Here is a 19,718-nt window from a genome sequence, read left to right as displayed (position 1 = left end):
GATCAGGCTATGGCCTTTATAAAAAATATGCTGTTTCCATAGTTGCAAGTTTAAATCATGTTTGATGCCATTAGCTTTGTGTACACATCTACAAAAATACCTTGCTATTTTTTTAAACAGTTTCAAATTTCAAATAATTTCTGAGGACAAGCTAAAAAATACTTTCTTTTCCAATTGCTGTATAGGTTTCCAAGAGCTCTTGCCTGTCTGCCTAGAACTTATATTCTTAAACCAGACTATGTATTTTTTCCTTATCAAACAGTAAAAGGCAATAATGTAGCACTAAGCTAGTTGGGATTTAGGTAGTGACAAACCAACAGAAGTACTTCTGTCTATGTCATTATATACCTTAACACTTTTTTAAAAATCTGTTGAAAGTTTTATGGCCTACGCAGTGCATTCTTTGCTATAAAGTTTCATAGGATTGTTCCAGTGATTAAATCACAGTCATAAAGAACACATTTGTCAAGAGTTGTATTGTGACTAAAATTTCATAAATGGGGTCCACTGTGGAACTAAGTGAGTAGTAACATGCTGTATTTCAACAAGTGAAAGAACATAAAGACTTCCTTATTACAAAATGCTAAAACCTTCACTTTGCAGCTTCTAGAATAAAGTCTCAGGTCATTCATGGTATACATAAGGAGGAGAGGATAATTATGAGTTCTTAATGATGGATCTAACAAATTTAAATGGACATGAAAATAGGAATAGAGATGTGTTTATGTACCTCTACATACTGTTAAAAGATAACAAATTAAACTCTTCAGTGTGAAAATTACTTTTCCCTCCCAACATGTTTTACTAATAAAATCATTTAACTGTAGGTGTGCTTATTTCCTATAATAATACCATAGTTTGTGGAACCTTTAACTTAAAGTCAGTTCAGGATTTTCAAGGCCTTCATTAAAATAATTTGGGCATGTGTTATTTTATGAAGTTAATTTTAGTACAATTTACTTGACGTGTACGTTTGGATCAGATTCCGAACAATTACAAAGACTTTGAAGTGCAGTCTCTACAATAACTCCTTTAGGTCCATTTCTATTAAATTTTTTTCTGACTAAAATTCTGAAATGAGCAAACTGATCAGAACCTCTGTTAGTTTTAGTCTTACTGCAGTCATGCTGAAAACATTCAGGTGAATCTGTTTCTGGGTGGAGGGAAGTCTATTCTATACTGAATTTTTAAAAATTATTGCAATGCATTAATAATGTCATAACATTTCTTAATTAAAAAAATTGTTCTGCAGGTCTCTAAGTGAATGAGGTATAAATTAATATTTCATCGTTCCCACTGATGGTGCTTTTCAGAAGTTACTCCACAGTACTCTTACACAGAACACTTTCCTCATAATTACCAAGTTAATTTTTCAAGAAATAGTATTGTTCTGGTTTTGGTCAACAGTGGTCCAAAAATAATTTATTCAATTGAAATGCTTCTGATCTATCTGAAATGCTCTGAAAGTGATAACATTGAGTGAAACATAAGTTGTAGGTGAGGCTGGATTTAAAACTGAATAGCATTTGAGACTCATGTACAAGAAAACACTTTTTTCAGTCTAATATGAATTTTATATGGAGATATGTAGTCTGTGCATACACGCACACCTATGTTTATATTAATTTCTTTAATTTTTAAATAATATAAGAACGTAACTACAACAGATCATGTTTATGTAAATAGTATGTGCTCTATTAGAATGATAAGACATCATCAATGTTTGGATATTTTTATTTTCACACATAATGCAATATCCATACAGTACAAGTTTTTCATGACTGGAATTGGATATTTGTCCATTTTTTAAAAAAGTTTGTGTTGAATCAACTGAAGTAAAAATATTTTGGACTGCTGAGCTTGTTCTGATAAGCTCAGTTCCACAATTTAATTACCTCATATGCTTATGTGTAAGAGTAATGGACTACTTACTTCTCATAGACTCTTTCATCATAACCTCCTTGTGGAATTGTTTTACTGTAAGAAATCCTTGACTTAAAAAAAAGAAAAAAAGGAGGGGGGGGGAAAAAGGTATTTTCATTTGTTCATAATGGAGAATACAATGCTTATGAAGTGTATCCATTGACATTATTTAAAAGAGATTAGAAGTAAAATGAAACAGAATATTTTGAAAAATAAGCAGCAAATTAAGTAAAATATCAGACCATTCCTAGATTAGAATTTTTCTCTGAACTAATGCCTGCCCACCTCCAAATCTAGATCCTAGCTGGGATGAGTAGTTAGACTATATAGTAGGTTTCTGCAAGAGGGAAACTGGTTTTCAACTAGTTTGGCTAAGTGGCCTATCTGACAGCATCCTATGCCTGTTTTTTCACAGAACAACAAAAGGAAAAGCCAGAGGGGAACCGCATTATTTTAAAATACTTTATATTCAGGGTGAGAATATTCCCCTTGGACAAAAAGAAGATGATTCATAATATAGCAGTCTTAATTACCTCATTTGAGCATATTCAGTTGCAAATGTTTATTGGTCATGTGAGTGTTCTTTAGGAAAGCTGTGTTAATGTATGATAGAACCATTAGAGGGTAGAAACTCAGAGTCTCATGTGAAACTCCCAAGTTTGGTATAGAAATATAGTACATCAGGAGAGTTAAAGGCCTCAAAATACATTTTGAAATAAGGTGACAGGAAGTAAAATAAATGCCCTTTAAAATGTGAAAATAATCATAGGAGTAGAGAAGAGAATTCAGGCTTCCTTGCTCTCAGCTAGGTTTATTGACTCCAGAATTTAGAGTTATTTCCTTTCTCACTCATTGATCTTTTTTTTCTACACCATAGGACAGCAAGCAAGGCGGTGAGGGGAGGGTATAGAAGTCACCATCTGTGAGGGCTAAATACAAGTGGGCAGTAATTTTGCCAGCCATCCCACTGTAAATTGGTCCACTGTTCAGGCCCAAATTCATTCTCTCTGTCAATGTTTATTTTTTTGCAGTTTGGGTTATTCAGCTATTTTATGACATGGTTCAAGCGATCGGATTCATTTCCATGTGCTTCTTGGATGTCCAGTTTTCCCAATAATACGCAGTACTCCTAAAATTAACTTTTCGCCTTCAAATGTCTTTGGAAGATGTCAATGAATTTTTTGTAAGCACTTTCTTTTTAGTGTATTTTATCTACTTGTTAAATATATTAAACTTTAATACAAACATACTAATTTTGGCCACTGATGTTTACACATGGACAATTTTGATTTTTATTGACTGTGGCCTTTCCATTCTTTCTGGTCATCATAGTTCCACAGTTCTTGAAGACTTTGAAAGGACTGAATGTGTTCTAAGTGACTACTGCAGCAGTACTAGCTGCAGCTATTACAAGGAGGTCATATGTTTATTTTTATGTTACTGTAAAGTCTGTTACCTCACAGATTCTGTGTATGGTCTTCTGTGTTTTCTTTTCTTGTGTTATGGAGACATAAGATAACCTTGACACAAACATTTCTGATTTTTACAGTCCTTTACTGTGTTGTGATCTCTGTATTTTATTGCTTTCTGTCCCAGTACAAAATTTTACCAACTGGAGGTCTTGTGAGTCACCATTACATTCTTCAAGAATAAGTGTTAATTACTTTTACAATAACAGCTGAAATGACCAAACTTATACATTTTAGAGGTCAGCACAGGAGGGTTTGCAACCACCATAGTAGCGAAAAGGAAAACTTATATTGATAGATTTATATTATCCAAGTAAATTGGAGAAATGATATGAAGTAGAATGTAAATTTGTAAGGATGAATGAATCATGTGACAGATGGGAGGAATCAGCTGTATAACTAAAAGATGGGGAGTGACTAGCAAGGCTGCAGCACTTCTGAAGGAGGATAAGATGGTTATGATGAACACAGGACAAAAATTTAACTGTTTCCAAAGTAGCAGACACTTTCCTGCATATAAGGATATGAATTGGTCAGGAATAGTTTTAAAAATTATGATCCTGCTTTGGTACATTTCGAAGACCCTTTCTGGTCTGTTTTCTAGTCTTTCTAATGTTTTATTTCAAAAACCTCACAAAGTGATATGAACTCTCCTTTGTACTGCAAATGCACTTTCATAGAGTACCCACTACATGACTGCAGCCAGGTCAGTAAACCAAATGGACTTCTATTCCTTCCTACCCCATATGCCTTGCTTATTTGTGCTACAATGATTTCAAATGGCACGTTCATCTTAAACTAAAGCTTCTCAAATTTATTATGTTTGTCTCTGTGTTATGAATGAAATTGATGAAAAATTTTTGATCAGGAAGAAATATGCTCCAGGTCAGATAGACATGAACCGCAGCATGCTCTCGTTTTAAAGTTTGTCTCAAAACATTGGAGAATGTTTTTTGGCTTTTGATGTTTGTCTAAGTGATGTAATAGAACTTTTTGAGCTGATTGGTACTAGAAGCATCATTGCCTTTTTACCTAAAATTAGAGGGGACTGAACTTAATGATCAAGTAATTCTCTCTAGTTATATGTCCTTCTCCCAGCACAGCTCATCAGGTTTATGGCTTTGCATTATTCACAGTTTGTGGCATTAATTATTTTATGTCAAAGAAATGAAGACTGATTTCCTCAAGTATTCCTGAAGTTCTTGAGTGCATAGCCAATTTAAAAGCTTAATCAGTCATGTTTTGAGTTCGCTTGTGGGAACTGGAACTTTTCCAAGGGTATGCTACTGTGTCCAGATACCTTTGCGTTCCCATGCTTTTTCCAGCTTATGCATTGCGGTCGTTAAGGCTTCATCTCATGTGCTTTTTATATTTTGGATTTATGAAAATCATCACAAAACTACTTTCTATACTATTAGTCTTTTGAGATCACTACGGTCTATATATATAGCACATTCCGCCGTTCTTACTTGCGGCTCCTAGAACTACCATTTCTGGAGTTCTTTCCCAAAGTCTTTCTCTGTTTAATCTCATACTCATATTCTTTATCACATGCATCTTCATTATAGCCATTTTTTGGTTCCTTTCTTATGTTTTTGGGGTTTATACAATTTTCAAGTTTTCTAGTGCTCTAAAAATATCTTAAAAGACAATAATGATCCCAGTTGCATTTGGGGTTATTGAGAACAAAACATGTGTGAAAGCCTGCTAGCTCAGATCCCAAAGGCAACTGGGAAGAAGAAATATCTCATTTCCAGACTCCAGCTGTGCTCAGGTATAGGTGCAGAGCCCAAGATCTTTGTGAGGATCTGTTTAGCCTTGACAAGACTGATGCAATATCTGGGCCTGTTATGGGACTCAATTAGAATGTCTATAGAGAGGCTTTAAAAAGCCCAACCAAGCAAGGTATCTAGGAAGACAACTGTGACTGTGGAAATCTAAGCTTCCCAGAAGCCCTGTTGTGGACAAGTAAGATTTTAATTGAATCTAGACTGTTACAGATACGCCAGTATTACTGATTTTGTTATGATTACAAGGAATTCCCAGTCTGAGAGTCATGTTTAGGAATCGAAGAAAAAAATTAAAAAGTACAATTTGGTTTAAATTTTATAGTAATATTTTATAGTGCCATAATAGTATTTCTATTTTATAGACTATTCCTAAGACTCTGTAGTAGCTAGAATAGCATAGCAGGGTCAGTTAGCTACCTCTGTGTGTGTATGTATTTTTTTTTTCCTTAGGAAAAGAGGAAGCTTTAGAGGCACTGACAAGTTGATATATGCATTTCTATTGTGTACCAAGTACCAGTAGCTCTAACTGATAGTAGTGGAATTACATGACAGACCCATTTAAAAACAAACAACACCCTCGTGTTCCCACCCCCCCAAACAACAAACCCCTGTACAGTATTGTCTTCCTGTCACACTGACATGTTGGGGTACATATCTTTCATGGATTATTACAAATTCTCTATTATAGATAGTTATTCTGCACTGAAAAAAAAATATATTTGTTAGGAGGGAGAAAGACAGTTTAGCTCTGTGTCATGGGGATACAAGCAATATAAGTTGAAAAAATAATGAATTTCTCAATGTTTTTCCCCAAAGAAACAGTTCCAAAAATAAGAATGCTATCTACAGTGTCAGTTTTTTGTATTATGATTGATATATATCTATGTATATAATCAAATTTCTTTTTTTGTGCTGTTGTGTTAACATAAGAGTGACTAATATGGTACTCCATCAGTTGTTGAAGAATTAATGAATGTAAATAATTACTGTAATTATTTAAACTTCACTAACTTCATTTATTCAATTTTTCTGTACCTTGATACATCTTAGACTGTGATATATATAAGAAAAGATTATTTAATCAGATAAAAAACACTAGTACTGCCTCCCTTTTTGTGTAGTTGTTGCAAGAACTTTGGTGCTTTTCCCTGTGTGACTGTGGAAATGCTATACATAATCTAAAGGCCTTTGTTAATTTGCAGTCAATATTGCAAGTAATTTTTAGCAATATTTGAATAATGGATGTTTAAAAAAGAAGTATGTTTTACAAACAGCAGAAACTTTTTGTTGTGTATATAGAAAAAACATTGATATAAAACCAATATTTTTGGACACTTGTGATCTACACTTGGTTTTCATATTTGGCAGTGCAAAGTAATGGTGAAAAAATCATAGCATAAGGGGATTGATCAAATATTTTATTACATAACATTTTGCTTTGGACAGGAGAATGCAGGACACTTAGCAGTTCAAAAAATCCATTTCACTCCACTGCTCCTGTGATTTAATTTAAAAAAAGAGACACAGGCATGTATTTCATAATATTGGATTCTAGGCTTTTTGAGGATGGGGTTAGCGGGGTGTGTATATTTCGGTGCCTGGAATTTCTCTTCATAATTCTTCTGATTCATCTAGAAATATTCCAAGTGAATTTCTGTCAGTTTGCAGAACCAAGTCTGGAGGTTGTCAGACTTCGTTGTCTGCTCAAGCAAAAGATGTGACTTGTGAAACTGATACTAAAAAACCCCAGACTAATCTGTTGACAAATGGCCAGCCATCATTGTGCTTGTAGTTACTAATGGATTGCATCTCAAAGAAAGTGAGGTTCGCTCCCAGTTCACCAGGTGAACCTCTTTGGGGAGGTCTTTAAAGGACAAGACACCCAGCTGTCATTTCCAAACATTTCCCAGAAAACTGTCTCTGTCTCCAATATCTTTGTTCTCATCAAGGTAAACTTGCAAAATACTTTGCAAAGTTGAGCCTGCAAACCAAAATGTAGCACAATATGGGACACCAAAACCCAGGAGCTCAGTAGAGACAGTGGTTTATGGCACACTCTGGTATTCCTCTCCAACACTAACTTCTGTTTATTCTGTAGGCTATAAAATAACTCTCCTTTTCACCTACTTACCACTCTCCTCCTTTCTTTCTGACACCTCTCCCCTTCCTTCCCTTTAACTTTCTCTTTACTTCACAGGTGCCAATTACCTTTCTTCACAGACATAGTCTAATGAATGTGTAGCTAACTAAACTCTGAGAAATTGTTGTGAACATGCATTTAACTTTGTAAAAGAGCTCCTTTTCATACTTGCGGAAGGGCCGGTGTCTTTAAAAGCTTGTCCATTTTTTTCAGCTATACCAGCTGGTTTGGGAAGAGATATTTCCTCCTCCCACAAATCCTGTTTTGCATTACCAGCTTGCAATTTTAACCTTATATGATGACAATTAAAATAAGATGATGTGTCCACAGAACTTGCAATGAGGTATGTTGTTAGCATAGTACCTTTGCCTATTTGATCTTCCATCTGTTTACCAAGCAAGACATATCAACTTTTAACATGCGATTTTTTTTTCCCAAGGTGTATGAATATATATATTTGAAAGTTTTTTAATGTTTTTTTTACTCATTTGCTGTCAGATAGCTTAGATTCCTTTATAACTGCAGCCACAAAACTTCCTTTGATATGAAAAAGAAATGGGTCTGTAAATATTTGAAAGATTTCCCAAAGCTCCTTTAATATTTGGACTGGGAATCTGAGATTTAAGAAACTTTGTTGGAGAACAATTGTGGGTTTGTTTTTCTGATATCCCCAAATGCAGAATTCTTCTGCAGAGATTCTGTGGATAGTGACTATCTGTTCTTCATCTGTGCTCCTAGTGACACACATGAATATCTAGCAACACTTGACATCCCTGTGAGTTGCACAAATACACGGAAAGAAAAACTTTCTAAAAATCTTTCAGTGCCCAAAAACTGCTTTGAAACCATGTTCTAATACTTGCAGGGCTTTGACAATTGCATGCAGTAATAATACATAGGTATTAGCTGTTCTTAGGTTATGTTTTTTATCTGTAGACATCAGTGCTTTACAAAGATATTTGCTACTGTGTCTGATTGGGAGCTGAGCTACAGAGAGACATTGTGAGCTCAGATTGTGCCCAGCTCTTCAGTGACAGAAACACGCACACCCCCCCCTTAGAATTCATTGTACTTCCAAATATTTAATTTGCATTGGGTTGAAGATAGAAGTAGTTGATTTAGATTCCCAGGGACAATGGGTCTTGTAATGGAAGCGTCAACCGTCTTTAAGCTACAGAAGTTCTGCAGTTGACAGTCTGAGGTTCAAATAAACTTTGCCACCTAATGATTTATGAAAAAAAGATGCATCAGTCCAACACGTTACAGTAAATATTTTCTTTAAAAGGGAGAAGGGCTACTGAATCCAACAGGAGATCACGGACAAAATAAATTCATAATGCATTGTTGTAAAAAGCCTGCTTTGGAAGATGATTCTGTTCTGCAAACATCAGCGTGCTTGAATTATAGTTCCAGTTTACAAATGTGTCAGTGAGTTCACTGATGGCATCACCTTATATTTATGCTTTCTTCTGTCTTGATCTCATGGTCAGTGTGAGAAATCCCAAAGAATTTTTCATCCTCCCCCTATCTGTTTGGTTGGGGTTTTTTGTTGGTTTAGGGGGTCAACTTTTGTCTTTAAAGATGAGGTAGTTCTTGGTTTTGGGTCTTTTGTGTTGGTAGGATGTGTTACTTCACAAGGAACATTTTCTTTCCATGTTTACGATTTAACTGCTACTGTAATCTGGGCACGTATTTATGTAATTAAGTCCTATTCTTATCAGAGTTGATTGAGATTTTAATTACTATATTGCTATAAAAATGCTTTTTAAAAAAGAGGATGGATTGATTGAATAATTAATAGGCATTTATAGAGCTTGGTGAATGTTTTTATAAATGATTTGTCCAGATATAAACCAATAATTTTCTTTGACTTCATAAGTTGTCTTTTATATTCTTCCTGGAAAAATGTCCAGCCTGGGAATCAGTAAAAAAAGGAGCTCTTCTGTATGCAAAATTGAATTAATGTTTGCCTTGACTTTTTATCCTGGCCATTCTGAAAGCTCCTTAAAACTTTCAGACTTCAGATACTGAAAAAACAGGAGCTTTATCACATAACACATGTCTTAGAGGAATAAAAGTGCAGGGTGAGCCAGTCAAAGCAACACCCAATCTACAGGTGTTGAGTAATTCAAGATCTAAGATATGGTGATAAGAAAATGCTGAAAAGCTAACTCTAATTAGCAAAGATGCTAAAAAGCTGAAATCAGTTCGGTTATTGTTCATTAGTATTGTATCTGACCTAGAAACTGCTGGTGCTCCAGGTTTGTGGCAATGAATTTCCTTAGGGGTAAATGAAGCCTCATGCTGGGCTTGGAGAAACTGACTGGTTCTGTTTAATCTTTGGAGTGTTCAGGGATTCCCAGGATAGGTCTTGAGTTGTTGTGTGGGATAAAGGAAGAGATCTTTTAAGAACATATTTACTTGCTGGTATTGGAAGGAATCCTGAGTTTAAATATTCCAAGAAGACTGGGTGTTTCCTTAGCAAACCTCTGCCCCAAAAATAGACTGAGTGTGGAAGATGAATTTCTGTCAACATTTGATCTTGAAAGATCCATTCAAGAGCAGCCTTAGTGTAAATCCCGTTCTGCCTGTGTTACCCAGGGTGCTGGCAAGACTCTTCTAAATCTTTTGCAGCCTCTGTGCTGTTTCAAACATACGTCTTGTCCCGTGGTTTTTCAGCTTCATTCAGTTTTTCCCCAGTTAAGTCCAAAAGGAACCTTAACAGAGCTCCTCTTTCTCCCTCTGTTGCTCTCAGCATTGCAGTGTTTCTCTAATAATATGTATGATGCTATTCTCATCATGTCAGGAACCAAATATTTCTATAAAATATATTAGAAATGAAAACTCTCTGTATTGTCAGTGTAAAAATATGCTGAAGACATGCATGACTGCACAGGCAAAAGTAATTGAGCTACTGGGAAGTTTAATACTGGAGATGCATTGTGTTGACTGACAGTAGTATAAATGGTGAACAGACCTCTGCAAACATTTACTGTCATTACTCTTTGCTACTTAGATTCCTAAGAGAAAGGAAGTTGAGAACAGTGCTACAGAGCCATAAGAGATCATCTTAAGAATCTCCCAAGCCCTTTCCTTTGTCTAATAGGACAACAGATATCTCCAGATCTTTTTCTAAACAGGCTTGAAAGACAGCATGGACCAATCTGTATCAGAAAAGCCTTATTCTTACTGTAGATAGAGGGGAATTTTAGTAGCAACAGGATTATTATTCTAGCTAACTCAATAAAGGAAGTTTTTGTCTTGTTTAAGAAAAACTGACTGCTGGAGGAATGGGAAAGGAGATAAGAAGTGCAAATTAGACTAATAGCTAGATCTTTAGTAAGACATAGAGGTCAAAAAATGGGATAGGCATATTTGAAAGTGCAGTCATCAAAATTACTGCTTACCCTCCCAGTCACCAAAGGTTTTATTGCAGATTAGTTTGCAGTGTTATTTGACAGTCTTCCTTTGCCTGAACAGCAGTATCCTCTGTCTTGGTGGTGATGAGCAACTAAATACTTAGCTTATGAGGAAAAGATTTTTGGGGACTTCCCTCCACCTACATCTCTTAATTTGGTAGCAGTATTCAGAATGCACTTACTGCAAACGTCTAGTGTTAGGTGATCACCTGAACCCTGAATAGCTATTGATCCCAGTACAATTAATGTCTTCTGAGGAAGACAAGGCACCCTAGATCTCAGTCTCCAGAAAAGGCATCCTAATTAGATAGAGCACCCTCATTTTCCTTTCTCTACGGCTACTCATTTGAGCTTCAACTCAACTTTAGAAGCCCAACATTTCCATGAGGGACTGAAAGTGCTTCCAGAAGAGTTAGAGCTTCATGGTTAGAAGCTTTCTGCAAAGTGGGAGATGAGGATTTAACCACTGACAGACAAAGCAAGGAATTGAAACCCATGTGTCTCTGACATCCTAAATGAATACTTTAATCACCAGCTCTTGTGTAAAAGAGTCGGCACTGTTCTTGCCAGTCATCTTTTGAAAGAGATTTATTCCCCTGTTGTTATTACTTTATGTATATGGTATTTTAAAGCTGGGCTTATGCTTACATCTCCTGCGTTTGGCAAGGCGTATCCTACAGTCCAGTAAAGTTATCAAGCACTTGATGGCCATGAGATTTAGGGCACCTGTCACCTTGATGTTTCTTATTGACTAGTTTTGTTGGCCTCTGCTTTGTGAACTGACTCTTCTAAGGGTTCTAATAATCTTGTAATCAGTGTACACATTCACCTAAGACACTGGTTTACTTTGAGGTCTAGGGGCCTTAAAATCAGGAGTTGCATAGCCAAGCATTGCATTACACGTATCACCCTGTAGATAATGCCCAAGACTTCAAGTAGCTATTTGAAATCATAGAAGCAGAAGGAAAGAAAAATTTTAAAAGGCTACCTACAATATCTTCCAGTCAATGCAGGGATATTTTAGAAGACTGTACTAATCACTGCAGATTGCCATTTAAAAATGAGCTCCTTATTGGAAAAGCAAAAAGTAAGAAAGACTGCAGATCTCGTGAAATGCTTTTGTTTGTTAGGAAAGCCCACTTTGTGGGGGTGAGGGGGAGGGAAGAGAGTTTCCTCCAACCATCACAGCTCCATCAAATGCAATATTACCCCAGTAATGATTGTTATGCCTAATAGTCATGGACAGCAACTTTATTCATCCCAGAAAGTACACAAAGAAAAGCAGCACTGCAGTCTCTAAGATACGAAGCTTTCTCTGTTAAATTTGCCATGGATGGTTGGATTCATCAGTTTGCATGCGTCTTTGACTGATACATCATGCTGGATGCTTTAGGCAAACACACACTAATTAGTAGAACAAATAGAAAACCCTGAGGATGCCCATGCTTAATGACATTGCCCATATTCTAAACTGTCTCTACAACAAATTACTCATTTCATGGCTGTAGGCAGTGCAAGTTAATTTATCTGTATCAGTTGCTGAGTTGAAGCATTCACTTTTAACAAGACACATTGTATTATACCTTTCTAGGAAACTTTCCAACACTTTAGCTTTTAAACAAAAAAGAAACTAGAAGTAGCAGGCCAGGGCAATTCAAGGACAAAAAAGTAAGAGCTATAGAATCTGTTGTAAATTTAAAGAGTCAATAGATGCTGATGAATTAGTTAACTTTTAATTAATTTGGTGCCATATAAAAAACAAAAAATTGTGAAGAGGACTTGAAATGAAATCCTTGGAGGAGCATTGAGTTAGAACTCGGAACTCTGTCTCAGAACAAAGGTGGATTGTGCAGAAGCATGTGCGGTTCCTGCTGTGAATGCTTCAGTCAGGTAATTGCTTTTCAATCAATCTCAGCAAAAGAAATGAAGTCAAGTATGGAGAATGAAGCAAATTCACAGGCATCTTATACCAATATGGTTATAGCTGTCATTTTCAGTTGTGTATTGGTTTGCTTTTCTTCACTGATAAAATTGACTGAAGAACCTGGATAAAATGGATGAGGTGAACATAGCCATCAGATGATTGATACCCAAGAGTCTATGCCACTGCTGAACTGTAGTCACTTAATTACCCAAATGAACATGGCTCTTCAGAAGCATGCAACTAAATATCCTGTATAACCAAGCCAAGTCAAAGCTTCAGTCGCAAAAGCGGACTGAATATTGTTGCCCTAAAGACGATGGGTCAAGTTGCCCTTGTACCCACAAGTTGGATGCGAGGGGAACGGTGAAGGGAGTGGATGGAGTAGAGGCAGATGACCTGGCAGATTACACTAGGAAGTCAGGATTACTCTTTCTGCCTCATTCAGCAGGATGAGAGCAGCAGAAAAAGCAACTTGTGCCAGAAAGACCATTTATCCTCCTGTAGTCAAACCCTTTTCTCAGTAGTGGAAATCTCTACAGTCAGCCTGGCTCTCCAAGTGGTCTGGCAGAAGCAATGTAGATGGTACCACGGCTGCTGTTGCAGGTGCCCAAGCAGGCATGTGCTTAAGAATTGGATGCTACCATCCAGTGTGGTTACAAAAGCTTTGACTGCCACCTCTTCACAAGCATATGGATGGACATTGTCAATAACTCCATGTTTGCAATAAAAGCTAAAATTTCATCCAACTGTTAATGTTGTCTTTACTGAACATGTATTTGAGGCTGTGCTGATTTACATTCTTTATAAATATGTAACATGGAGACTAAAATACAGGCAAGCTTACAGTAGCAAAGCTCTTGGCAAGTAACCTTCCAGAAATTAAAAGGTTCAGCATCCGCACAGAGACCTTGAAGAAACACCTTTCTTTGGCACACAACACTAGGTTGTTGCTAAACAGCTTCCAAAGGTAAATTTGAAACCCCAAAATTTGCAAATCTGATGGTAGCAAATGCCTTAGTAGGTACCAGGAGAGTCTCAAGCTGCTTGCTATTTCCCATACTTCCTTGGAAGCTGTGTATAAAGGCTGTTGTATTCATCAATCTGCTACAGTCTTGTCCCAGAGAAAGTGGTTAGAAAGGGTTTTGTGCGCTCTTGTACATCTGGCATCCTGAAAGCATTCAGGTCCTGGTCGAGGACGTATCTTTCTGACTTCCTTCTCCACTTAGAAAGCAGTGGAGGGAGGGAGAGAAGAGCAGCGTTTGGGGATCAAAACACTGGAGTTAAGTACCCCAGGGGTCTAGGTTCACTTTCTTTCACTGCTGTAATCTTCTTTTGTGGATTTAGATAAGTCATTCGGTGTCACTGTGCCTCAGTGTGCCTTGTATAGAGGTGAAATAACGAGCCATGCTTTCTCCTGTTTGCATCTGCTTGGCTTTTTCTGAGTGCCAGAGCAGACCTCCTATGGTCACTTAGTTAATAACTGTGTACGTGGTGTGCTTGGGTGTAGCCTGACACAGCCTGCATCTCCCCTGGGCACAGTTGCAGGCTGTTGTAGAAACGAATCGCGTGTTTCTGGCACATCCAGCTCTCGGCATCTCTCTTCTCTGTGGTACTGGAGATGCTCACACCCGAGCAGCTGCAGCCGCTGCTCCTTGCCTGGCAAGTGTGCACAGAGCAAGGGGTTGTCTTGGTCCATCTGTGCTGATTTAGTTGATGATGTTTACCATGTCTGCTGGTTTGGAGAAAGATGGGGGGGTGAAGGGGTGTCGGGAAATTCTTTGAGCCTTGTTATCCCTACAGTAACTATAGACTTTGGCAGGAATGCGGGTGATTAATTTCAGGGCTGTGGGCTTAGCCCGGGCGGCAGCAGCTCTCCCCGCCGCTGCGCTGGATGTCTGGGAGACAGCAGCGTCCCCCGTGCTCCGCGCTTTCACCAAACCCTGCGGATTCAGCTCGGCTAAATAAACACCACCGAGCTGCTAATCACTCGCGCTGAAACAAAACAGCACTTCACTTCGGGATCTGGGCAAGATCAGACTTCCCTCCCTCCCTCTCTCCCTCCCTCCCTCTCTCTCTCCCCTCCCCTCCCTTCCCTCTCTGCCCCCTCCCTGCTTTTCCCCTCCCTCTCCCCGGCAGCTGCCGAGCCGGTCCCTCCGACCTGGCAGCCTCATGCTGGGGGCCGCTGCCGGCCGGGGCTGACCGAGCCCGCACTGCCCTGCCTGCCCTGCCCGCACTGCCCTGCCTGCCCTGCCCGCCCCCCCCGGGCCCGGCACCCCTCGCCGCCGGGCTCCCAGGCACCGCCGCCGCCCCGACGATAAAAAGTTGTGCGGAGCCCGAGGATGGGAGCGCATCTGCAGCCGCTAGCCCTGCGGCTTCTGGCGTTGACTTTCCCCTTGGTGGCGAAGGGTTTTCCTGATGAAACCTTGGAGAAAGCCGCGAAATCCGAGGGATATTGCAGTCGGATCCTGCGAGCCCAAGGCACCAGGAGGGAAGGGTACAATGAATTTAGCCTGAGGGTGGAGGGCGATCCAGAATTTTACAAGCCTGGAAACAGTTACCGGGGTAAGTTGGCCATCCTCTGCATCCCATACTAACGGTAATGGTCAGGACAAGTGTCTCTGAAACTATAACGTGTCTCTGCCTGTCATCTCTGTATCCCTTTTGGCGTGTGTGTGTGTGACTGTGTGGGTTAAGACAGGGTAATATACTCCCACGCATTACTTTATTGGGGATGCTTTCATGACAAGTGAGAGGGAGTTGGATTTCACAGTATCACTTTATTCCCAAACGTTAACTCAGTATTAAGAGGAATTTCCTTTCTTTTATGAATCCTCTCCACCGGCTCAGTGCTAGCACAAGATCACAAGTTGGTGCAATACAAAACACACTCTTCCCCCATTTACCTACTTCTGTAGGATTTCTTCCTATCCCTTTAAAAATAACAGGGAATAGAAGAAGCTTTATGTTCAGCAGGAAGGAGAGGAAACTCAGAGCTAATTGTTCTTGCCCTGAAATATGAATGTTAATATAATGAGTTAGCATATGGGCAAACAGTGATGCAGCACGCTGCCAACTTCCCACATTTTCCACTTATGTTTATCCCACCCCCCTCTTTTTTCTGGGGAAATGAACAGATGGTTCAAACAGGAAAGAGGCAGAGATGGTGCTAATGACCACTGTAAATAAGAGATGGAGGCATTGGTTCTTCTTTTCTGAGCACTTCACATACAATCGTTGAAATTAACTTCCAAAGCACATTTCAGTGTATTTCTCTAATTAATAGGCAAAGGCAGGTTTTGGTCACTTTTCCTGCCTCACCATATAATGCCTTTGGAAACAAACCTTTGTGGAGTTTAGTGTTAACTTTGTATTTTAAAAACACTTAAAAGAATTTGGTCACTTTAGGTACCATAACTAATATACTTTATAGGCATCACTTTGGAAAACAAATTTTGAGAGTTTCTTCGAAGTGTTTCTCCTGACCTTCCTTAGATTCAGTGTAAAGAGCAATGTTTTCCCATCGCATGAACATGGGAATCTTAGTACAGATAGGAAGAAAAAAGTGTGCATGTAGCATAATCATCATGTTCCCTTAAAGCTTGAAAAATACATTTGCAGCAGTGATTGACCTGTTTTGAGCATCAGCTGGTAACTTTGCATGATTGTTGATAATTTTTTTCCTCAAGAATTGATTTATTCTAATGGTGTGAGGAAATCTACATTTTCTCAAATTGGTTAACAGTTCCAGACATCAGGATTAGTACCCTGACTCTGAAAGATTTCATGTTGCACATCAGTTTGATACGTTTACTAAGCAGGGTAGAGATAAGTGTCAAGTTCTTTGACAGTGACAAATGTGACTGTTCTTAAAAAGTTTTAGAATTTACTTCTGTAGAAGTATTATTGGATATTTTCAGTCATCCATCAAAGACATTTCTATTGCGTGGAAATGTAGGGGGAAAGTGCTTAAAGTTATGTGCTACCTGAATACTTCAATCTTATCTAGATAGTCCTTTCAGGACACTTTCTAAATGGTTGGAAGAACATAAGTAAATGTTACTGTAACGTATACTTTATCTATGGCAATGGTTAAAACTAACAACATTACAGAAAGTTTCAAGAGCTCATTTTCAAGGAATTTCTACAGTACAACTGGAAATTTATTTCTGTGTTATACAAAGGGTAGAAAATCCAACCAATAATTAAAAAATAGAGGATTATAGCACATCTGTGGGGGTTTTTTATCTGTAGATTACTAGATGTGCAGATTTTCTGCAGTGTTGTACAACCTCCATTGAGTTGGAGCCAAATGTGCTTGTTTCCATGGCCCGTGCTTGATTTAATGCAATCTGGATCCTTGGCACATTCCCTAGCGGGCTCCTGCAATGAACTAGTATTTATGCAAGGTGGATAACAGGAATTAACTGTACATACAAATGCTGTACTCCGCTAAATTGATGGTATAGAGGCATCCATTTATGTTCATGACTCAATCGTTGGTTCATGTGGCACACATGTAAGACCCTTGAGCTGTGTTGACTGGAGGAAGCATTGCAGCAGTCTTGCAGAGTGGGAATCAACCAGGATCTATTTGCCCTAAAGGGAAATCCTGGGTGGATCTGTGTGTATGGAAGCCTTTGTTTTCCACCTCTCTGAAGCTGTGATAGAGGAAAATGGCCCTGAGCACTGAATGATCTATTTCAATGTGTATGCACCTCCTCTGGTCTGCAAACACTGGCATCAGTAAATAAAAACACATTCTCCTGTCTCAAACAATTGAAAATGAGGTAGCAGCAGGGCTGAGGAGCCACCTTCCTTTCCTCCCACACACCTAAGAAAGCAACAATGGCTACGGGCTTCGTGGTGTCCCACAGAGAAGGTGATGTGACTGATTTCTAACATTTTCTTTGGGTCTCCTGATGCTGTAGCCTGCAAGTGTTCTTCATCTGCCTGGTCTTTCAGGCTGCAATACTGTTGCTTTTTCCCTTGTGGAGCAGGTAGCCAAATGTGTGTGGTGGGCAGGTCCTCCCAGAGTATGGGGTCTGTGGGCACACAGTCCTGAGGTTGATGTCCTCTCCTACCTGCTGGTTAACTTAGACCTTGATGTAGCTGCTTTTGCTTCCACCGAAGGTCAAAGTTCCCATTGCATTCAAAGGTCACAACTGAGCCTTAAGTTTAGATGGTGTTACAGGGTAATGATCCTTGAAAATACTCAGTCCTAGCTTTATTGATCTGTAGAGTTAGATTAATGATTACATGAGATTTCCATGAAGAATGATGTAAGTTTCATCCTATTAAAAATATAAATCAAATTGCTTCTGCAAAAAGGCAGTAGTACGTTCTTTTCACATGCTAACATGCAATAGATGTAGTTTCCTCCATAATATCATCAGATTGTTATTCAAACAAAGAAAGTGAAGATTTGACTAGTATAGTCCTTAGATATACCTTCTGTGTGGATTCTGTTTCCATTTTTAACAGAATTTCCACTTGTAGGTCTGTTCACCCTCTCAGTTTTCAAGGAAAACCTCATTCAATGTTAGATGCTCTGTTGTATTGGTTTGGGGACTTCTCTTCTAAGGAATGTTGAATCTTTTCCTTTCTATTTCTTTCTTCCCCCCAACATGCAAACACTTTTATATACTTTACAAACAAACCCTCATTCTGTAAATATTTTAGAGATTCTGGTGTTTCACAAACTATAGATAAAAGTAGATATTAGAAGTGCATTTGTTGGTACTTGTGCAATGTACAACACAAGATGTGCTGTAGTGTGGGACGCGGAAAATCAGATTTCCTGCCTGAAACCAAAGGAGCAATTGCTTTGATCACCCCACCTTTAGCTGGGGACTCTGTGGAAAGAGGAGCCTTGAAGGTGTGTGCCAAAGTGCAACTTGTAAGGTAACTAGAGATTTGCCAGAGGGGATGGAAACAGACAAAAGTAACTGTTGATATATAATCTTCTCTTTAAAATAAAATCCTTAACTTTGAGACTTGCACTGAGATTTAACTGATCTTTACAGGAAGTTCATATTGTTCAATGAATTTTAATTAGTGTGAACGCAGTGTGAGCAATACTCAGCTGTTCTTTAAAATGGCAGAGTTTAGCCCAAGAAGGAGAACTCAACTCTTATACAATGAGGAGCTGCTATCTCTTGTGAAAACCAGATGTAGTCTGACAGCTTCCCACTGCTGCCTGTGCAATGCAAGCTGCCTCCTGTGCTGAAACAATCAGTCCAGAGCCAGCGGCTACAGAACCATCCCCATAACAAGGCTCTGGATTTAGGAGTGCTTCAAGTAAAGCCTTGCACTGCAATGTTACTTAGCACACCGGGTAGTTCAGAGAACTGACAGAGCTCAGGTTCTGGCCTAGCTTGGGGTGACCAAAGCACATAATCATTCTGGTATCCTTGAGCTGAGGTTGCAGGGCTCCTAAAATCCCACAGATTTGCTCTGCTCCTGCGGGTCATCACCCTGCGGCCCCTCGCTTGTATCTGGCTGTCCCTGCCACTGGCAGAAGTGCTCCTGGGGCTGCACAGAGCAGCCGCTCGGGGACTGGACCCAGCTGAACTCTCTGGTTGGGGTTTTTTGTTTTGTTTTACTTTTCAACTGGATGTGTTCCCTGCTTTGGCTGACAGCACAGCTGCCTGGATGCCGCTGCTGTAGGAGCAGTGCGGGGTGGGGGAGGGCAGGAGCACTCATGTTGGAGGAAGCATGGATTTATTCTGGGTTTAAATGACTGTGCAACCACAGCATGAGTATTGCTAACCCCAGGCATTCAAAAACTATGAGTCAGGCTTTGGAATTACCTTCCACTTTTTTTTTTTTTTTTTCCTGATGGCTTTTGTAGCATTTCAGATGTCCTCTATTTTATAGGTAGGTATTTGTTTAGAATTTTGAACTGTTTGGTTTGATCTGTAAATTTGTGAGGAAAATGATGAAAACTGTTGAGTCAATTCACAGCTGGATTCTCTATTTGCTTGCCTAAGTATTGAAGTATTTCTGGTGTAACCTTTTACTCACGGTGATTCAGAGTTTTGAATTACATATAAT

At 38.9% G+C, this 19,718-nt stretch overlaps 1 protein-coding gene across 2 annotated transcripts in view; it reads left to right on the top strand.

Moving 5' to 3' along the window:
- The window catches only part of SPON1 (spondin 1), a 358,480-nt gene that overhangs the window by 151,841 nt on the left and 186,921 nt on the right, over nucleotides 1-19,718 (top strand). Inside the window, exon 1 of one of the 2 annotated variants that reach the window (XM_074884792.1) lies at nucleotides 14,831-15,227. The exons of the other annotated variant lie outside the window; for it this stretch is intronic. Coding sequence (XP_074740893.1) covers nucleotides 15,005-15,227 — 223 coding nt within the window. The 5' untranslated portion in view covers nucleotides 14,831-15,004. Of the gene's footprint in view, nucleotides 1-14,830; nucleotides 15,228-19,718 lie in introns of those variants that run through there. 2 annotated transcript variants of the gene reach the window in all.

The sequence above is a fragment of the Strix uralensis genome, chromosome 15 (assembly GCF_047716275.1).
Source record: "Strix uralensis isolate ZFMK-TIS-50842 chromosome 15, bStrUra1, whole genome shotgun sequence".
Classification (NCBI taxonomy): domain Eukaryota; kingdom Metazoa; phylum Chordata; class Aves; order Strigiformes; family Strigidae; genus Strix; species Strix uralensis.
This window is presented reverse-complemented; position numbering and strand designations above follow the sequence as displayed.